General features: G+C 34.1%; 1 protein-coding gene across 2 annotated transcripts in view; it reads right to left on the reverse strand.

The window, feature by feature from the left end:
- Positions 1-622: 622 nt before the first annotated feature.
- Positions 623-15,146, reverse strand: part of VPS13C (vacuolar protein sorting 13 homolog C) — a 194,147-nt gene continuing 179,623 nt past the window's right edge. For both annotated transcript variants that reach the window (XM_025389713.1, XM_025389712.1), the window contains 4 exons: positions 11,670-11,758; positions 4,572-4,695; positions 3,080-3,163; positions 623-2,763 (listed from right to left, as the gene is read on the reverse strand). In XM_025389713.1, the coding sequence (XP_025245498.1) occupies positions 2,662-2,763; positions 3,080-3,163; positions 4,572-4,695; positions 11,670-11,758 (399 nt within the window). In that variant the 3' untranslated portion in view covers positions 623-2,661. The remainder of the gene's footprint in view (positions 2,764-3,079; positions 3,164-4,571; positions 4,696-11,669; positions 11,759-15,146) is intronic.

The following is a 15,146-nucleotide window of genomic DNA, read 5'->3' on the forward strand; positions in this document are numbered from 1 at the left end:
TGTTTGCTTTTGTTTTTTCTCTTTTTTTAATGCCCCTGCTTTGCTACAGCCCTCAGCATAAACTTATTCTTCCTACTGGATAATCCAGCACTGGGTGAGCCTTCCAAACGTGTAGTCTGAGCCCCATGTGCAAGAGGGAGGAGAAGAGAAAGAGAGCAGTATGGTAGACCATCCCAGACTGCTATGCAGTCTCAGAAAGGCTTTGCAAGGCCACTGGAGTCTTCAAGCCAGAGTCAGCTGTCAGAGGAGTTCTGTGTCTCCTAGAATTTCTAGACTAAGTGTGTCTTAATATAATTGCCATACTCAGCCAGTTGCTGAGAGAAACTACGGAAGGCATGGACTCAATGCAAATACCACAATGGATTCCAAAGTGCAGCTGGGCCCCTAGGTCAACCGCATTCTCTGTAATCCCCCAGTATTGGAGGTCTGTGCCACAGATCTCCAGTGTGATAAAGGGGCTCAGTACCCCTGAGAAAAAGCTTATCTGACTAGTATCTGGTAAAGTCCTCCATAACTATTAATATAACTTCTCACTATTATTGGATTGGAAAAGGAAAAAGGAAAGACAAAAAAATAAAGCAAATGTTACTTGAATAACACACACAAAAAAAAAACCACAAAGTTTTCACACCTGTAAACAATGTGCCAAATGTTTTATTTCTCTCATATGCAAGTAATTGACTCTCAAAGCATTTTAAAAAAACACATTATTACACTTTACCAATGAATTATTTCTGTCCCTGGAGATTAAATCAAATAAAAATGTTACAAATAGTATCAGTATGATATAATTTCTTAAATATATAGGACATTATCAACAGCTGTGATTCACATGAAAAATATAATCAGATATCTCAAATTCCTAATTCTGTTTTAAAAACAGAAAATACTAGAACACTTGCTATGAAATTGCTGATAATGATCCCTTTAACAAACTGCAATTAACCACTAATATAGAAATTCAATTTAAGCAAGAAGTTTTATATATTATACTTTACAGAAAAAAAATAATTTTGAAAAAGTAATGACAAACAGAGATCAAACATTTAGGGCATTAGTTACTGCATTCTCTTTTTAGAATATACATCAAGTAACACCAGTAAAATTTAAAGTTTTATGACCAGGCCTTAAAAAACATGAATGATGATGACAGAACCACTACCATACATAAACAAAAATAGAGCAAACCAAGTGCGTCCACATCTTCATGAATTCAGTAATTTGAAATAAATGTTGTTATGTTAAACATTATGAGCAAATCTAAAGGTTCAACCAAAAACCTTAAATATTTTTGAGTGTTTTTTAAAGTTTTAATAGTTTATCTCTGATCAAGGATGGAGAAAGGACAAAAAAAATACTGTACTGAATTGATTCTCACAGGGCCTGCTCCCTCAAGGAACACAGTGTCATTATATAGGCCTTATTTATATATAAAACAACCAAAGAATTTTCATTCTTCTTAATAAGTATTTAAAGTACATTCTAGGTGTACATTAGGAGTAAATGTTAATTTGTGATGCCCTTAAGTCTTTCAACCTGTAAGAAACAATTTCTGGGAATATAAAAATACTGAATTTTACATATTTCAGAGTCTTGAGAAACTTAGGGTGCAATATTTTCATGTATCAGCAAATAATTGTGTCATATAAGCTCATCTTGAAAGAGCATGTAAATAGCTTCCAAATTTTTATAAATGCTACATTACAGAGGGCAGAGTGTAGATATTTTAAGGTTTGATTGTCCACATTTTTTTATTAGAGTGCAAGGAGGAAAAGTAAGCACCAAAGTAAAATATGCTTTATTCGGGGGAAAAACAGTGTTTTCATGAAAAGAAAATAGGAAACATGTCATTTCTCCCTTTAGTGGCTTTTCTTCATTCAATTACCTGGCTTACAAAAAACTGTTAACTCAGTTCAATTATTGAACAAATCACTCTTAAACAAAATGTCAGGGTCCAACATTTGTCCGTGGCCTAAAGCCTTTTAGCCGGCTGTGGTGGCTCATGCCTGTAATTCCAGCACTTTGGGAGGCCGAGGCAGGCGGATCACAAGGTCAGGAGTTCGACACCAGACTGACCAACATGGTGAAACCCATCTCTACTAAAAATACAAAAAAAATTACCTGGGCGTGGTAGCATGCACCTGTAATCCTAGCTACTCAGGAGGCTGAGGCAGGAGAACTGCTTGAACATAGGAGGCAGAGACTGCAGTGAGCCAAGACTGCACCACTCCAGCCTGGGTGACAGAGCAAGACTCGGTCTCAAAAAAAAAACAAAAATAAAAAAACCTTTCAAAGAACACTAGTCATCCTAAGCTCCTTTCTTATTCTTCAGTAAGGCTTTAATTAAATATAAGCCTACTGACCTTTGCTTCACAATTTTAATATTAATGAAAATTTTATTCTGAGTTTGAAGTGATGTTTCTTCAAGGGTCTGACCCATTTGGGTGGTGGCATAGAATTGGACTGCTAACATATACATGGTTACAAAATTAGAGTACAAACCAAAAGGTGAAAAAACTAGAAAACCCAATACTAGTTATTCTAGAAAAATAAAACTAAAGGATTGCTTGAAAAATTGTCTTTAACAAGATAAAGCAGAGTGATTTATAGACAAGACCAGTGATTGTTTTTTTCCCCTGTTGTAGCGCCTAGGATCTGTGATTAAGATGGCATTTGGGGTCTGAGAAGTCTCACTGATGACTGCTTCATCAATTTTTGCTGCTGTCTCGTTGACTGTGCATCCTCAATGGCATTACGTGCTCTCTGTAAAGTAAAATACTTATTATGATTTGTAAAGACAAGTATAGGCTCATTTAATTGAAGGGAAAGGTATGAAAGCAAGGGCTGAAGCTCTCCAAACAGGACCAATAGCTAAAGACCAAGGATAGAGTCCAGATATGTCAAATAAAAATAAGATCCTTGCACCCAACTGAGTCCACAGTATATTAAGTTTATATATCCATCCATAGTTATAATTGGGAGAGCTTTGGGAGAAATAATGGCATTCATTATAAGAGGCTTTTAAAAAGGTATTTCAGCTAAAAAAAAAAAATGGAGGTGTGCTCTTTAAATTGTTTACCTCTGCTGTGGTGGTGTCCTTCAGGTAAACTTTTCGAACACAGCCTTGACTGGCACTGTCTTTTTTGTGGAACAGACCCTGTTCCTGTTTCAAAAGAAACAATGACAGAAAAGAAATTATTCTGAGGAAAAAAAAAATCCTAACTTTTAATTGTATACTTAAATGTCAACTCTATTTTAAAACAAGTAGACTAACCAAATACACACATTCAAGTAAGACATGAAATAAATCATCTTAGAACAAGGACAGTATTTCCATATGTGAGTTGTTAGAATTTATAAAATTGGATGAACATACATCTATCTGTATAAAATAATGGCTTTCTGCAGGCTATGATAAATAGCCTACAGAAACACCACTTGGTAACTCATCACATCTGACAAATCAAAAAAAACACTTCCCTCATTTCTTTGGCTGATACATAAAATTTCTGTATAATGTAAAATACATTGAGTCAATTCTCACCATTGATGTGAAAGAAAAAGTGATAACTGAGGAAACTGTAAAATATATGCACAGTGACCTAGTCTTTCCTAGTTTGAAAACTGTATTTCATACACCAAGACATTCGTTAAATTTTGGCACTCTACAGTGCAGTAATGCCGAAATACAAAATGGCAGGGTAACATGGTATTTCCTTTTATTTGTAAATTTCCATGAAAAGATAAGTAAACATAAATTAAAAGGTACCAGTACTCACATCTATAGCTATTAAATTTCACAGTAAATGTTCTTCTGGCTACTAAATTTCACAGTAAACGTTTTGCAGATAGTTTCACTAATAGAAATAACATTATTGTTTAGGGAAAACAAATACACTAAATAAATTACCATATTTAGAATAACAATAGTTTTTTAAAGGCATGAAAATAAATTTATAATATATATAATGTAACAAACATATTTCAAAGAAAGTTAAGTACTTGAGTCTAAGAACTACGCAAAAGATGGAGTATCACTTTTACAAATTACTATGTAATTAAAATAAAAGTTCTTCCTTACAAAATGATGGGAGAAAAGACATAAAAGTATTATTACACACTTAAATTATATTAGCATTCCATAAATGCCAAATATTACAAACATGGGAATTTTGGATACATTTATTTTTATCAAATCACTTAATAATCTTCTAAAAACCTAAAAAGAGAGAATCTTTCCAGAAATATCTAAGATTATAGCAACATGGGTGTCCATATGAAGTTAAAAAAAAAACTCTCCTATTTACTAATGCTTAATTCTACGAAAAAGGAAATATCAGCATATCAGAATCTTAATTATTTGGGTGGGCAGACTGATATTTCACTCTATGCAATCAAGACTGCCAGAAAATAAAGTACAGTTATACAAATAAATTGATTACATCTTTCTTTATGTCTCAGCATATAGTAGTAATAACAACACTAATCCTTCAAACATTTTGTGCCGTTAACTGCAAAACAGTCTGAAAGCAATGAATTCTTAGCTCTAAAGGTATGACATGTTTTCTTACCTTAACTGAAATTTTTAGCACATTTTCACTGACACTAGGAGGAAATACAAAATCTTCAAATGGACATTGCCAGTCTACACACATAAGGCCCAGGATTTCAACTTCTTTTATACACAACACTCGCCTATTTTGCAAAAGAAAACAATAATGATGAAGACAGTTTATTCTCGCCAATATTTCACCCTGCTGGATGGCAGAGGTAGCACTTGCCTAGAAAATAATACAAACTGGCATTAAAAAAAAACCAACCTGCTTCATTTTTTTTTTAAAGTCTAGGTAACTGTCAAATAAAGAGCAAATACGACACCTACCAAGTAACAAAGTAGACTTTCAAATATTCCCCTTCTGTCAATCTTGCAGAATTCAGAAAAGTGTAACTTTTTTTTTCTTTTTCTTTTTCTTTTTTTTGGTTAACTGACCAAAAAAGCTGATAGGGAAATCATCTTTGGAACACATAAGAAACAGGCTGTATTCTCATCTGGGGAGCAATAAAGGCAGAAGCCCCTGAAAATGTTTTACTTGGAAAATTATTAATTGCTCTTTACTGTCAGCCATTTATGCCTTCCAGTCAAGAATGAACGTGAAGGAAATGTCATAAACCTTAAATGTCAGCAAAGATTCACTTGAGGCCTACTAATAAAGATCAGATTTGAACACTTTAATGCTAATATACTTTATCACAGAGTATCTTATTTTATTCAATGGCAATTAAAAAAAATAACAGAACCCTTAAAGGGCATCCACATTGATTTCTCAGTGTGTGATTCATTTTGATTACTGATACAACTATACTTAAAATTAAGCTTCTATTACAGAAAGCAAAATTACAAAAGAAGAGAAGGACTATTAATTCAACAAATATTTAGGGTGCCAGAGAAACAAGGAAGATAATTCTGCTTGAGAGGTGCTCACTGGCTAGAGGAGAAACAAACATGTAAATAAATGCTACAGCACAATTAGACAAGGGCTGTAACAGTGTGTGCAGATTAGTCTTTTGGAGCAAGAGAGAGAGAGGAACAGATCGTATTGGTAAAGTAGGTGACATAGGAGTTGATTCTTGAAAGGAAGGAGTTCTCTATGTGGGTAAGGGAAATGACAGTCCAGACAAAAGGAGGAAACACACTGACATACAAAGGAGTACAAAAAACGAAAGACTTGTTTGAGGAATGTGGAGGTCTGCAGCTGGAATACCAGAAAGATACCATGGTGAAGTGGTGAGAAAATAAGCTTAGCACCAGACCTTGAAGGGCTACTTTTTTCCTTTTAAAACATTTTTCACTTTTAATGAAACAGGAAATGACATGATAATGTTGTTTCATTTTTAATGAAGAGGAAATGACATGATAATGTTTATTATTTTAGATTCATGGTTCTGGTGGTAAACAGAAGGGAGGTGGCAAACAGAGTGACAATAGACAATCAAGGTAAGAAGTTACGGCAATAGTTCAATCAGGAGACAATGAAAGCCTTAAGTATGGCAGTAGCTCTGAAAAGGGAGAAGAAAGGGCTAGATACGAGATGTTTAGAAGGTAAACATGAATGAACATGGTGACCAATGGAGGGTGGAGAACTGAAATAGATCCCTGGCATTATATTTCTCAGCAGAGGTGCTATTAAATTGTGGACTTGTATGGCATAGTCTTGTGCACTGGACAAAGTTGAACATCCCTAGCTCCAGCCTAGTAAGTGGCAGTAGCGTCCTGCAACCACTGTGGCAATCTCCAACACCACCATATGTTTCCAAACAGTCTCCACCGCCCACACTCCTGGCCCCAGTTGATAATCTGCTGATAGAGCTAAGGATGGCTGTTACAAATCCTCGTGCCAAACACAATTCACTATTCCAAATATCTTTAAACTCTTCTCTTTACCATCCCAATAATACCACTGTTTTCCTACCACCTAGAATGTCTCCTTCATTTTCTTCCTCTTGCACCATGTTTGCCTGGGTTCAAATCTTGGTCTTCCACTCACACACTCTCTCAGAATGGTCTCTCAGAAAGATCTCAACTCCAGATTTTTATCCAGACTCTATCTATCTATCTATCTATCTATCTATCTATCTATCTATCTATCTCTCTCTCTCTCTCTCTATCTATCCATCCATCCTCCCTCCCTCCTCCCTCCCTCCCTCCCTATCATGTATTCCCTTCTCCTCTACATCCACTCAGTCACCAAGACTTGTCTCGTAAGTCAAATCCTCATTCTTTAGGTCCTCCCCACTTAGACAGTCCCCAAGATTCCCCAACCCTGGTATATATCTCTGTACAGTCCCCTGGATTTTGAATATAATGGATTTCACTTCCAAGATTAGGTTTTGTTATAAGGCACAGGTGACTTTAAGCCAAAATTGTTTATGTAGGTGGGCCTGACCTAAGTTCATGGACTCTAAACCTGGGTAAGACACCAAGAAGTCAGAGATTCAAAGCATCCTTGCTGGGTCGGAATAAGGGTAGTTTCTAGGAGCTAAGAGCAGCCTGCTGGCTGACAGAGGTCAAAGAAACAGGGATCTTAGAATTCTGCCAACAATAGCAAATGAGCTTTGAAGTGGATTCTGTGGTAATTTGTTGTGCAGCAACAGAAAACTTATACAGTCTCTAACTGGTCTCCTTGCCTCCGGACTGATTCTCTTCCAGTATAACATCCAAACCGCCAAGGATCTTTTAAAACTACAAGCCTCATCATATTACTTGTTTACAAACCTTCTGTAGGATAGAAAAAGAGAGAGATTACTCACGTGTGTACTATTCTGTGTGAGAAGCTACAAGTGATATCAAACAAAAAAACAACGGACAGCCAGGTGTGATGGCTCATGCCTGTAATCCCAGCACTTTGGGAGACCAAGGCAGGAGGACTGCTTGAGCCTGGAGTTCAAGACCAGCCTGGGCAACATAGTGAGACTCCATCTCTACCAAAAATACAGAAGAATTAGCTGGTGCATGCCTGTGGTACCAAGTATGTGAGAGGCTGAGGTGGGAGAATCACCTGAGCCCAGGGAAGTCAAGAATGCAGTGAACCACGATCGAGCCACTGCACTCCAGACTGGGCAATGAAAATGAGAACTTGTTTCAAAAAAATAAAATAGCAGACTAGACCTTAAGCAAAAACCAGTGATTCTCCATCACATTAATGATACAACCTAAACCCTTAAAATCTTATGAGCTGCTACCTATGACTCATCTCCCAACACTAACACCCTACATCCAGCCATTCCACACTGATCTTACTGGTCAAAGTACCATAGTGTTGTATGCCTCCGCTTGCCTCTAGTTTACCTATGCAAGAGCTACATAACTCAAGACTCAGCTCAAGCACTCCCTCATCTATAAAAGCCTCCCTGACACTTTTCCCATGATACTGTGGTCCCCATCTTACTGTACCAACCGTTTTCCATATGTCCTCAGAGACTGTCCATCGCTTTTCTTAGCACCTATCATACTGTGATGTCACTGATAATTTGTAGTCCCCCACCCATTAAAATAGGGAAGGGACAGAGATGTAACTTTATCTCTGTGTCCCTGTATTTGTCATATGTTGATTTTTTTTTAATCTGCTCAATAATCAATTTCTCAATAAAGATTACTAAAATAAACTACAGCAGAGTTAGGACCAACTAGCGAAGCTATAGTCTCAGAAATTTAGGTCATGAGAACTTGTGTTTTGTTTTTAAAAACTCATTAGAAAAAAAAACATTAAGGGACTAAGTTTTGGGTGAATTTCAAAATTAAAAAAAGGTATATACTGAGAAACTCAATTAGTAATCATTAACATGTCAATAATACATTTGACAAAAAGGGCTAATATCATTAATTTGCAAAATGTTCTTTAAATTCAGTAAGAAAAAGACTAACATACCAATGAAAAATGAGCAAAGAATATGAACAAGTAATTCACAAATTAGCAAATATAAATAGATGATGATATATTAAAAGGTTCATGCTCAACAGTAATCAAAGAAATGCTAATTAAAACAAAAAATTATTTTCTACCCATCAAGCTAGCAAAAAATAAGTTTAAATGATAAAACCTAGTCTCAGCAAAACACAGGAGAAAGAACACTTTCATTTATTGTTGGGTGGTATGTAAAAAACTGATACAACCTTTCTGAAAAATGACTTGGCGATATACAGAAAGGAACTCAAAAATCTTCACAACTTTTAAATTAGCAATCCCACTTTTAAAATTTTATTCTAATAAAATAATAGAAAAAATATTTAGTTACAAATATATAACAATAACATATTAGGGAAAAATGTCCAATAACAAGAGAGTATTTGAATAAATTATAGTATATCCACAAATACAAAATTATGCAGTCATTAAAAATCACGTTGTCAAAGAATATTTAATGCTTTGGAAAGATGATCACATTATATTGAAAATGAAAAACTGACAAGACTAAAATGTAATAATGCATTTTTTTGTACATAGTTTTCATAAAATGTGCCAGCTAATGTGGTTATCTCTGGGTGCTGAGATTGCTTGTAAAGGATATTTTTAGGGGTTATCATATAATCTGTTATTCAAACCAGGATGTTTTTAAGAATGAAAGGAATAGCTATTGATAATTTCATAGGGACAAAACGTGCAAGCAAACCTACTATGTCCTAGGCAAACCAGAATGTATGTATGGTTAGTTATTTTCATTTTCTTTCTTTTTTTTTTTGAGACAGAGTCTTGCTCTGGTGCCCAGGCTGGAGTGCAGTGGTGCAACCTTGGTTCACTACAACGTTCGCCTCCCAGGTTTAAGTGATTCTCCTGCGTCAGCCTCCCAGATAGCTGGGATTACAGGCATGCGCCAGCAAGTCCAGCTAATTTTTTGCATTTTTAGTACAGATGAGGTTTCACCAGGTTGACCAGGCTGGTCTTGAACTCCCGACCTCAAGTGATCTGCCCGCCTCAGCCTCTCAAAGTGCTGGGATTGCAGGCTTGAGCCACCACACCCAGCCTATTTTCATCTCCTTATTGTCAATACTGGGGTGACCAAACTGTGCTCTTCAAGTCAAATCCAGCCCAAGACCTGTTTTAATATATAAAATTTTACTGGAACACAGCTATGTCATGCTTGTACATATTGTTCATAGTTGTTTTCTTACTATAAGGGCAAAAATAAAAGGTTGAGAAACACAGTATGGCCCTTAAACCCTAAATTTTACTATCTGTCCCTTTAAAGAAAGTTTGTTGACTCCTGATCTATGTTATCTACAATGAATAGCCATAACTTTAGCAATAAAAATTATTTTGGATGTGGTGGTGCATGCATGTCTATAGTCCAGGCTACTCAGCAGGCTGAGGCTGGAGGATCACCTGAGTCCAGGAGTTTGAGTCCAGCCTGGCCATATCTTTAAAAAAGAAAATGTTATTTTTAAGAATACTAAATTTGGAAGAAATGCTACTGTTTTAATGTAATCATTAAAGGTCTGATTACCATAATAACTACCTCAATCAAATAAATTCTTGTTAGAAAGAGTCTACTAAGGCCAGGTGCTGTGGCTCATGCCTGTAATCCTGGCACTTTGGGAGGCCAAGGTGGGTGGATCACTTGAGGCCAGGAGTTCAAGACTAGCCTGGCCAACATAACAAAACCCTGTCTCCAATAAAATACAAAAATTAGCCGGGTATAGTGGTGCATGCCTGTAATCCCAGCTACTGGGGAGGCTGAGGCACAAGAATCACTTGAACCCAGGAGGTGGAGGTTGCAGTGAGCTGAGATCGCACCACTGGACTCTAGCCTGGGTGACAGAGTGAAACCCTGTCTCAAAAAAAAAAAAAAAAAAAAAAAAAAAAGTGGCGGGGGAGAAAGAAAAGGAAAAAGAAAAGACAAGGAGAGGAGAGGAGAAGAAAGAAAACAAGAGAAGAAAAAAGAGAAAAGAAAAGAGTACTAAGTAAGGTTAGCAAGGAAACCAACTCATAGTATTTACTGGTCAGGTATATTTTACTAATTACCTCCTAAACAACTCCATCAGTAACTAGATTTTAAATGATGATGATTTTTCAATGTACTTGAAGAAAAATCAAATATATAATGTATACAGTAATACTCCCATAGAATGGCTTAAATCAAATAAGTACTAAAGTAATACATATTACCAAAAAAACCCCAAATTGATTCTCATTGCCTAGTACTGAATTATATAAAAGCGATATAATTTTAAAATGAATTAACACATTGCAACAGCTAAATACAATATCTAAGAACAAATAAACATTGTTTTGGCTTAATCTATTGAAGACGACAAAATTATGGACATAAAAAATAAGTGATTACTTGTCAAAGTCATAAAATCTGCTTTTTAGATTGTTTTGTGAATATTTTTACCTCTTAACTAATGAGCAAATCGCATGACTGGAGAATCCTCTCTTACATGAGGATTCTTACATGACTGGTTAACCTCTTATCCTGTCATTCAGCTTTCCTTTCTTCCCATTCAAATAAATTTAAATGCAGTCCTGAGGAATCTAATGCACATTTTGCCTACTGTAAGAACTTTGCCTTACTCTTATAAAGCTCATCACTAACAAAGTTCTGAAAATTATTAATCTATAATTGTCATTTTGGGATAAGTTTACTATCTAGGATAAATCCCAGGAAAATAAGCTTCGTAGTTTAGTCTAAGTTCTTGTAATTAGAAAAATTATCTACCACAACCAAATGCTTAGGAAAAGCTGAGATAAACATATAGAAGTAATGCCATCCTTTAAAAGTGGTATGCTAATCACTCAAAATAAAACTTAGTAAGAAAAGTGATTCATGAATTAATCCTCCATAACTGGACTTGTAATTCAAGAATAAGGGTATCACTATTACAGGTATAAAGCCTGTTCTAGATTCTCTCAGTAGTTGTGTAACTTGGGTAAGTCCCTAAGCCACACTGAGTCTCAGTTTCAGCATCTTTAAGATGAGGAGGTTGGAACAGAAAATCTCAAAGGACGTATTTAGATCTGTATTGTTGCGATTCTATGAAAATGAACATTTTGCCATTCACTTTGGAGAATTTCAAGTACAATTCTCCAAATCTTCTACCATTTTAGCCTTCAAAATTCTTGTGACCTATGCAACTAAGTAGTATTTGGAAAAATGTCACTTTAAGTCAGTACCTATTTGTAACCATAAGGATTGTCTTCTTGCTTCCAGGAATAGCACAGTGGTATCGGTAAGTCTCTCCTTCCAACTTTTTGATATGATTCTGAAAAGGAAACCAGGCTCTAGATTTGGGAAGTATATGCATTTCAGTAGTATTTACAATACTGTATATTATCTAATTATAATAATAGTGTTAGGAAAACATTGATTAAAAATAAAAGCACAATTCTACATACTGGTACATGAAGCTAGAAAAATATTCACAGCATGTTTGTAAGTTAACTTCCACTGCAGCCTTAAAAGAAAACCATGTATTAAATGCTTACCAAGTGGTCTTCTGGCAAAACATATTTTGTTCTGTAGTAACTTAGAAATATTAAAATATCTACCAGGAATTATCACACATTTTAATTAAGAAATATATGCTAATATAAAATAACTACATTAACATTACAGGGGCTTTGAAATAGGGGTCATTGGTAGGACGCTGGGGTGGGTCTCTGAACTACCTAACATAAAATAGAAAATTTTGAAAATGTGGTTCTAAAACTTTTTTCAGAACACAGTTCATATTTTTTGTCAGTTCTTTTTTTTTTTTTAAATCATGGGGGGGGTCTGTGATCTCTCTCAAAGATTAAGAATCACTGGTTTACATACAGTTATTAATAGATATTATACACATAATAAAATTCCAAGATAATTAATGTTTAATGCTTCGAACATTTGATCTCATAGGTTAAACATGCATGGAGAAGTATATTTATATATCAAATTATATTTCTTATAGAAAAGAAAATATGACAATATTAATATGAACAATTTCTAAGATTTCAAAATAGCTGGCACAATTTATTTCTAAAAACAAGTATCAGCATAAAGTAATACAAGTATAAGTAGTAGTACATTAAAACACATTTATTTTCCTTTTCAGCTATCTCAACAGTATTGTGACTTGAATTAGTCAAATATTAAAAACAAAATTTTTTTAATAATGAATGCTAATGAAATACTATTACTGACATTATATATAATGCATGGTTGAAAATAGATAATATATATGAAAATACAGAACATAAATATACTGAATAAATAAGACCTTAACATTTTATGACCAAGAATATAATGCCAATATTGTTAAAAGGATAATATAATCAATATAACCACAGAGAAATCACACTTGGTATTATTTCAATGCTTAAATATACATTTTTTAAAGTTGCTTGGTACCTAGTCATTCCTTGACAATTGCAAAAAGCCATGAATAAGGAAGAGGAATCCACAAAGAACTGGGATCTCATCTTCAGAATGAGTCTCAGAGAGGACTGCAGATTTCACAGCAATACTTACTTGTTTCACAATTCACTTGTGCGAATTAGCTAAAATCTTTTAACATTTATGCCTTAATTTTTTCACAGAGAAAATGGGAAATGAATTTAATAATGTAATGCATTTATCATCAGCTTGAAATTTAAATATGTTAAAATATTTAGATGTGAAATGCAAGTACAAGAAATACTACCCACTTTCTATCTTGTATGCATTTTCGTTACTTATTAGGCTATTGTGCTTCAAGCCATTGAGAGCTTTTAAAATATAATTTATCACCACAATACACTTTAGAAAACTTGTTCTCAGCACTACTAAAAACCCACTACACTCTGAGATTCAGATTAAGACATTCAGTTACTAATGGCAGCAGGAGACCAAATTAGTTGATAAAATATTCACGTCCCCTTCCCAAAAATGCAACTTGAGGAATTTAACAATACTTTGCAAAACCCCTTTACCCAGTAATTCAATTTTTTCAAGTAAATTCTACAGAAATATGAAAAAGCAAACAAGATATAAAAAACCAAAATGTATAATGATGTTTATTACAGCACTCTTACTGTTAGTAAAATAATAAACAAATTTAATGTCATGTATTAAGAGGAGTTAAAAACACAATGTAATGTTACCTCAATAGATGGTAATACAAGAATTAAAAATGTTAATGACGCATTTCTAAGAACATGGAAAAATACAACTAAAACTAAAAAGCAAGAAATGTGGTTTTAAATGTTGTATGATCATAAGTATGTGAACCAAAATGAGTATTAAATGACTATACATACATACATATAATGTATCTATATATATGTGTATATATGTATGGTGTGTGTATATATATGTATGTGTGTATATATGTGTGTATATGTGTATATATGTATGGTGTGTATATATGTGTATATATGTATGTATATGTGTATATGTGTGTATGCATGTATACGTGTGTGTATATATGTGTACATGCATGTGTATATGTGTGTATATGTGTGTATATATGTATATGTGTGTATGTGTGTATATATGTATGTGTATATATATGTATGTGTGTGTATGTATATGTGTGTGTGTGTATATAGGTGTGTGTGTATAAATATGTATGAAGATTAGAGGATAAGTAGAATAGTACATCTCATGAAAACATATGATTTAGTAACTCTCAAAGCTACGTATTGAAGAATACAGAGTACTACTTAGGAGAAAAAGGAAAACGAGGATCAAAAGATCTCCAAATAAATTATTTAGAATTTGGCCATATTACGAAGGGCTAAAAGGATATAATTTTATACTCTAATGTTCTTTAATGTTTCCATGTTTTGTTATACTTGGTCCCTTAAGGACAGAAGGCTTCTTTTGTATCCAGCACAGACTAAATAATCAACAAATATTTTTACCCAACTGACTGATCACAGCAAGATGGGCAAAGAATGAAATAGCCTAAATATCTCAATTATCCATGCCCACACTTGACATCCACGGCAAAAACTACCAAGTCCTCTCATTAGTGTATAATCATTCTATTTCTTCCAGTAATTATAATAATGCATTAAAGTTTTAAAAGTTGTCTGATATCTTAATTAAAACTAAGAAATCAGACAAGATTATACGTTTAGAAAAATAATTAAAAGTTTCTTGAAGTTTTGTGCTTTTTGACAGAATTATAAAAAGATATCACAAGGAAAAAATTAATAAAGAGCTAAACAAAACAAGAAAAAAATCTTAAGTTACAGGAGTTCTCAAAAGTAAGTCTCATTAAAATAGCAATACAACCAGTAAAATTAAAAATTGTTACTTTTAGAATCTCAGGAAGGGTAACTATTGCAGATGATTTAAGTCAGCATCTTGAATTAGTTATTTGTGCTTGACTCTCCCAGAAAACTGCATGTGGTGACATTTTTGCCATCGCTAAATTAGGCAAAAGAAAGGTTTGTCAGCTACTTTTAACATTTACATGTTTTGTTATACTTGGTCCCTTAAGGACAGAAGTAATTTCCTTTGTATTTCTAGCACAGGCTGGTTTTTGGATGTCACTCTTTCTTCTTTAAAGTGCTTATTTTAAACATAAAACATTCAATTTATTATTTTGATAACTGCAATCCTTAAAATACATAATCCAACTGAACAATTATATGTTAATAGTTTCATTCTCTTCAAATACACAACAC

This window comes from Theropithecus gelada, chromosome 7a (genome assembly GCF_003255815.1).
Source record: "Theropithecus gelada isolate Dixy chromosome 7a, Tgel_1.0, whole genome shotgun sequence".
NCBI classification, from domain to species: Eukaryota; Metazoa; Chordata; class Mammalia; order Primates; family Cercopithecidae; genus Theropithecus; species Theropithecus gelada.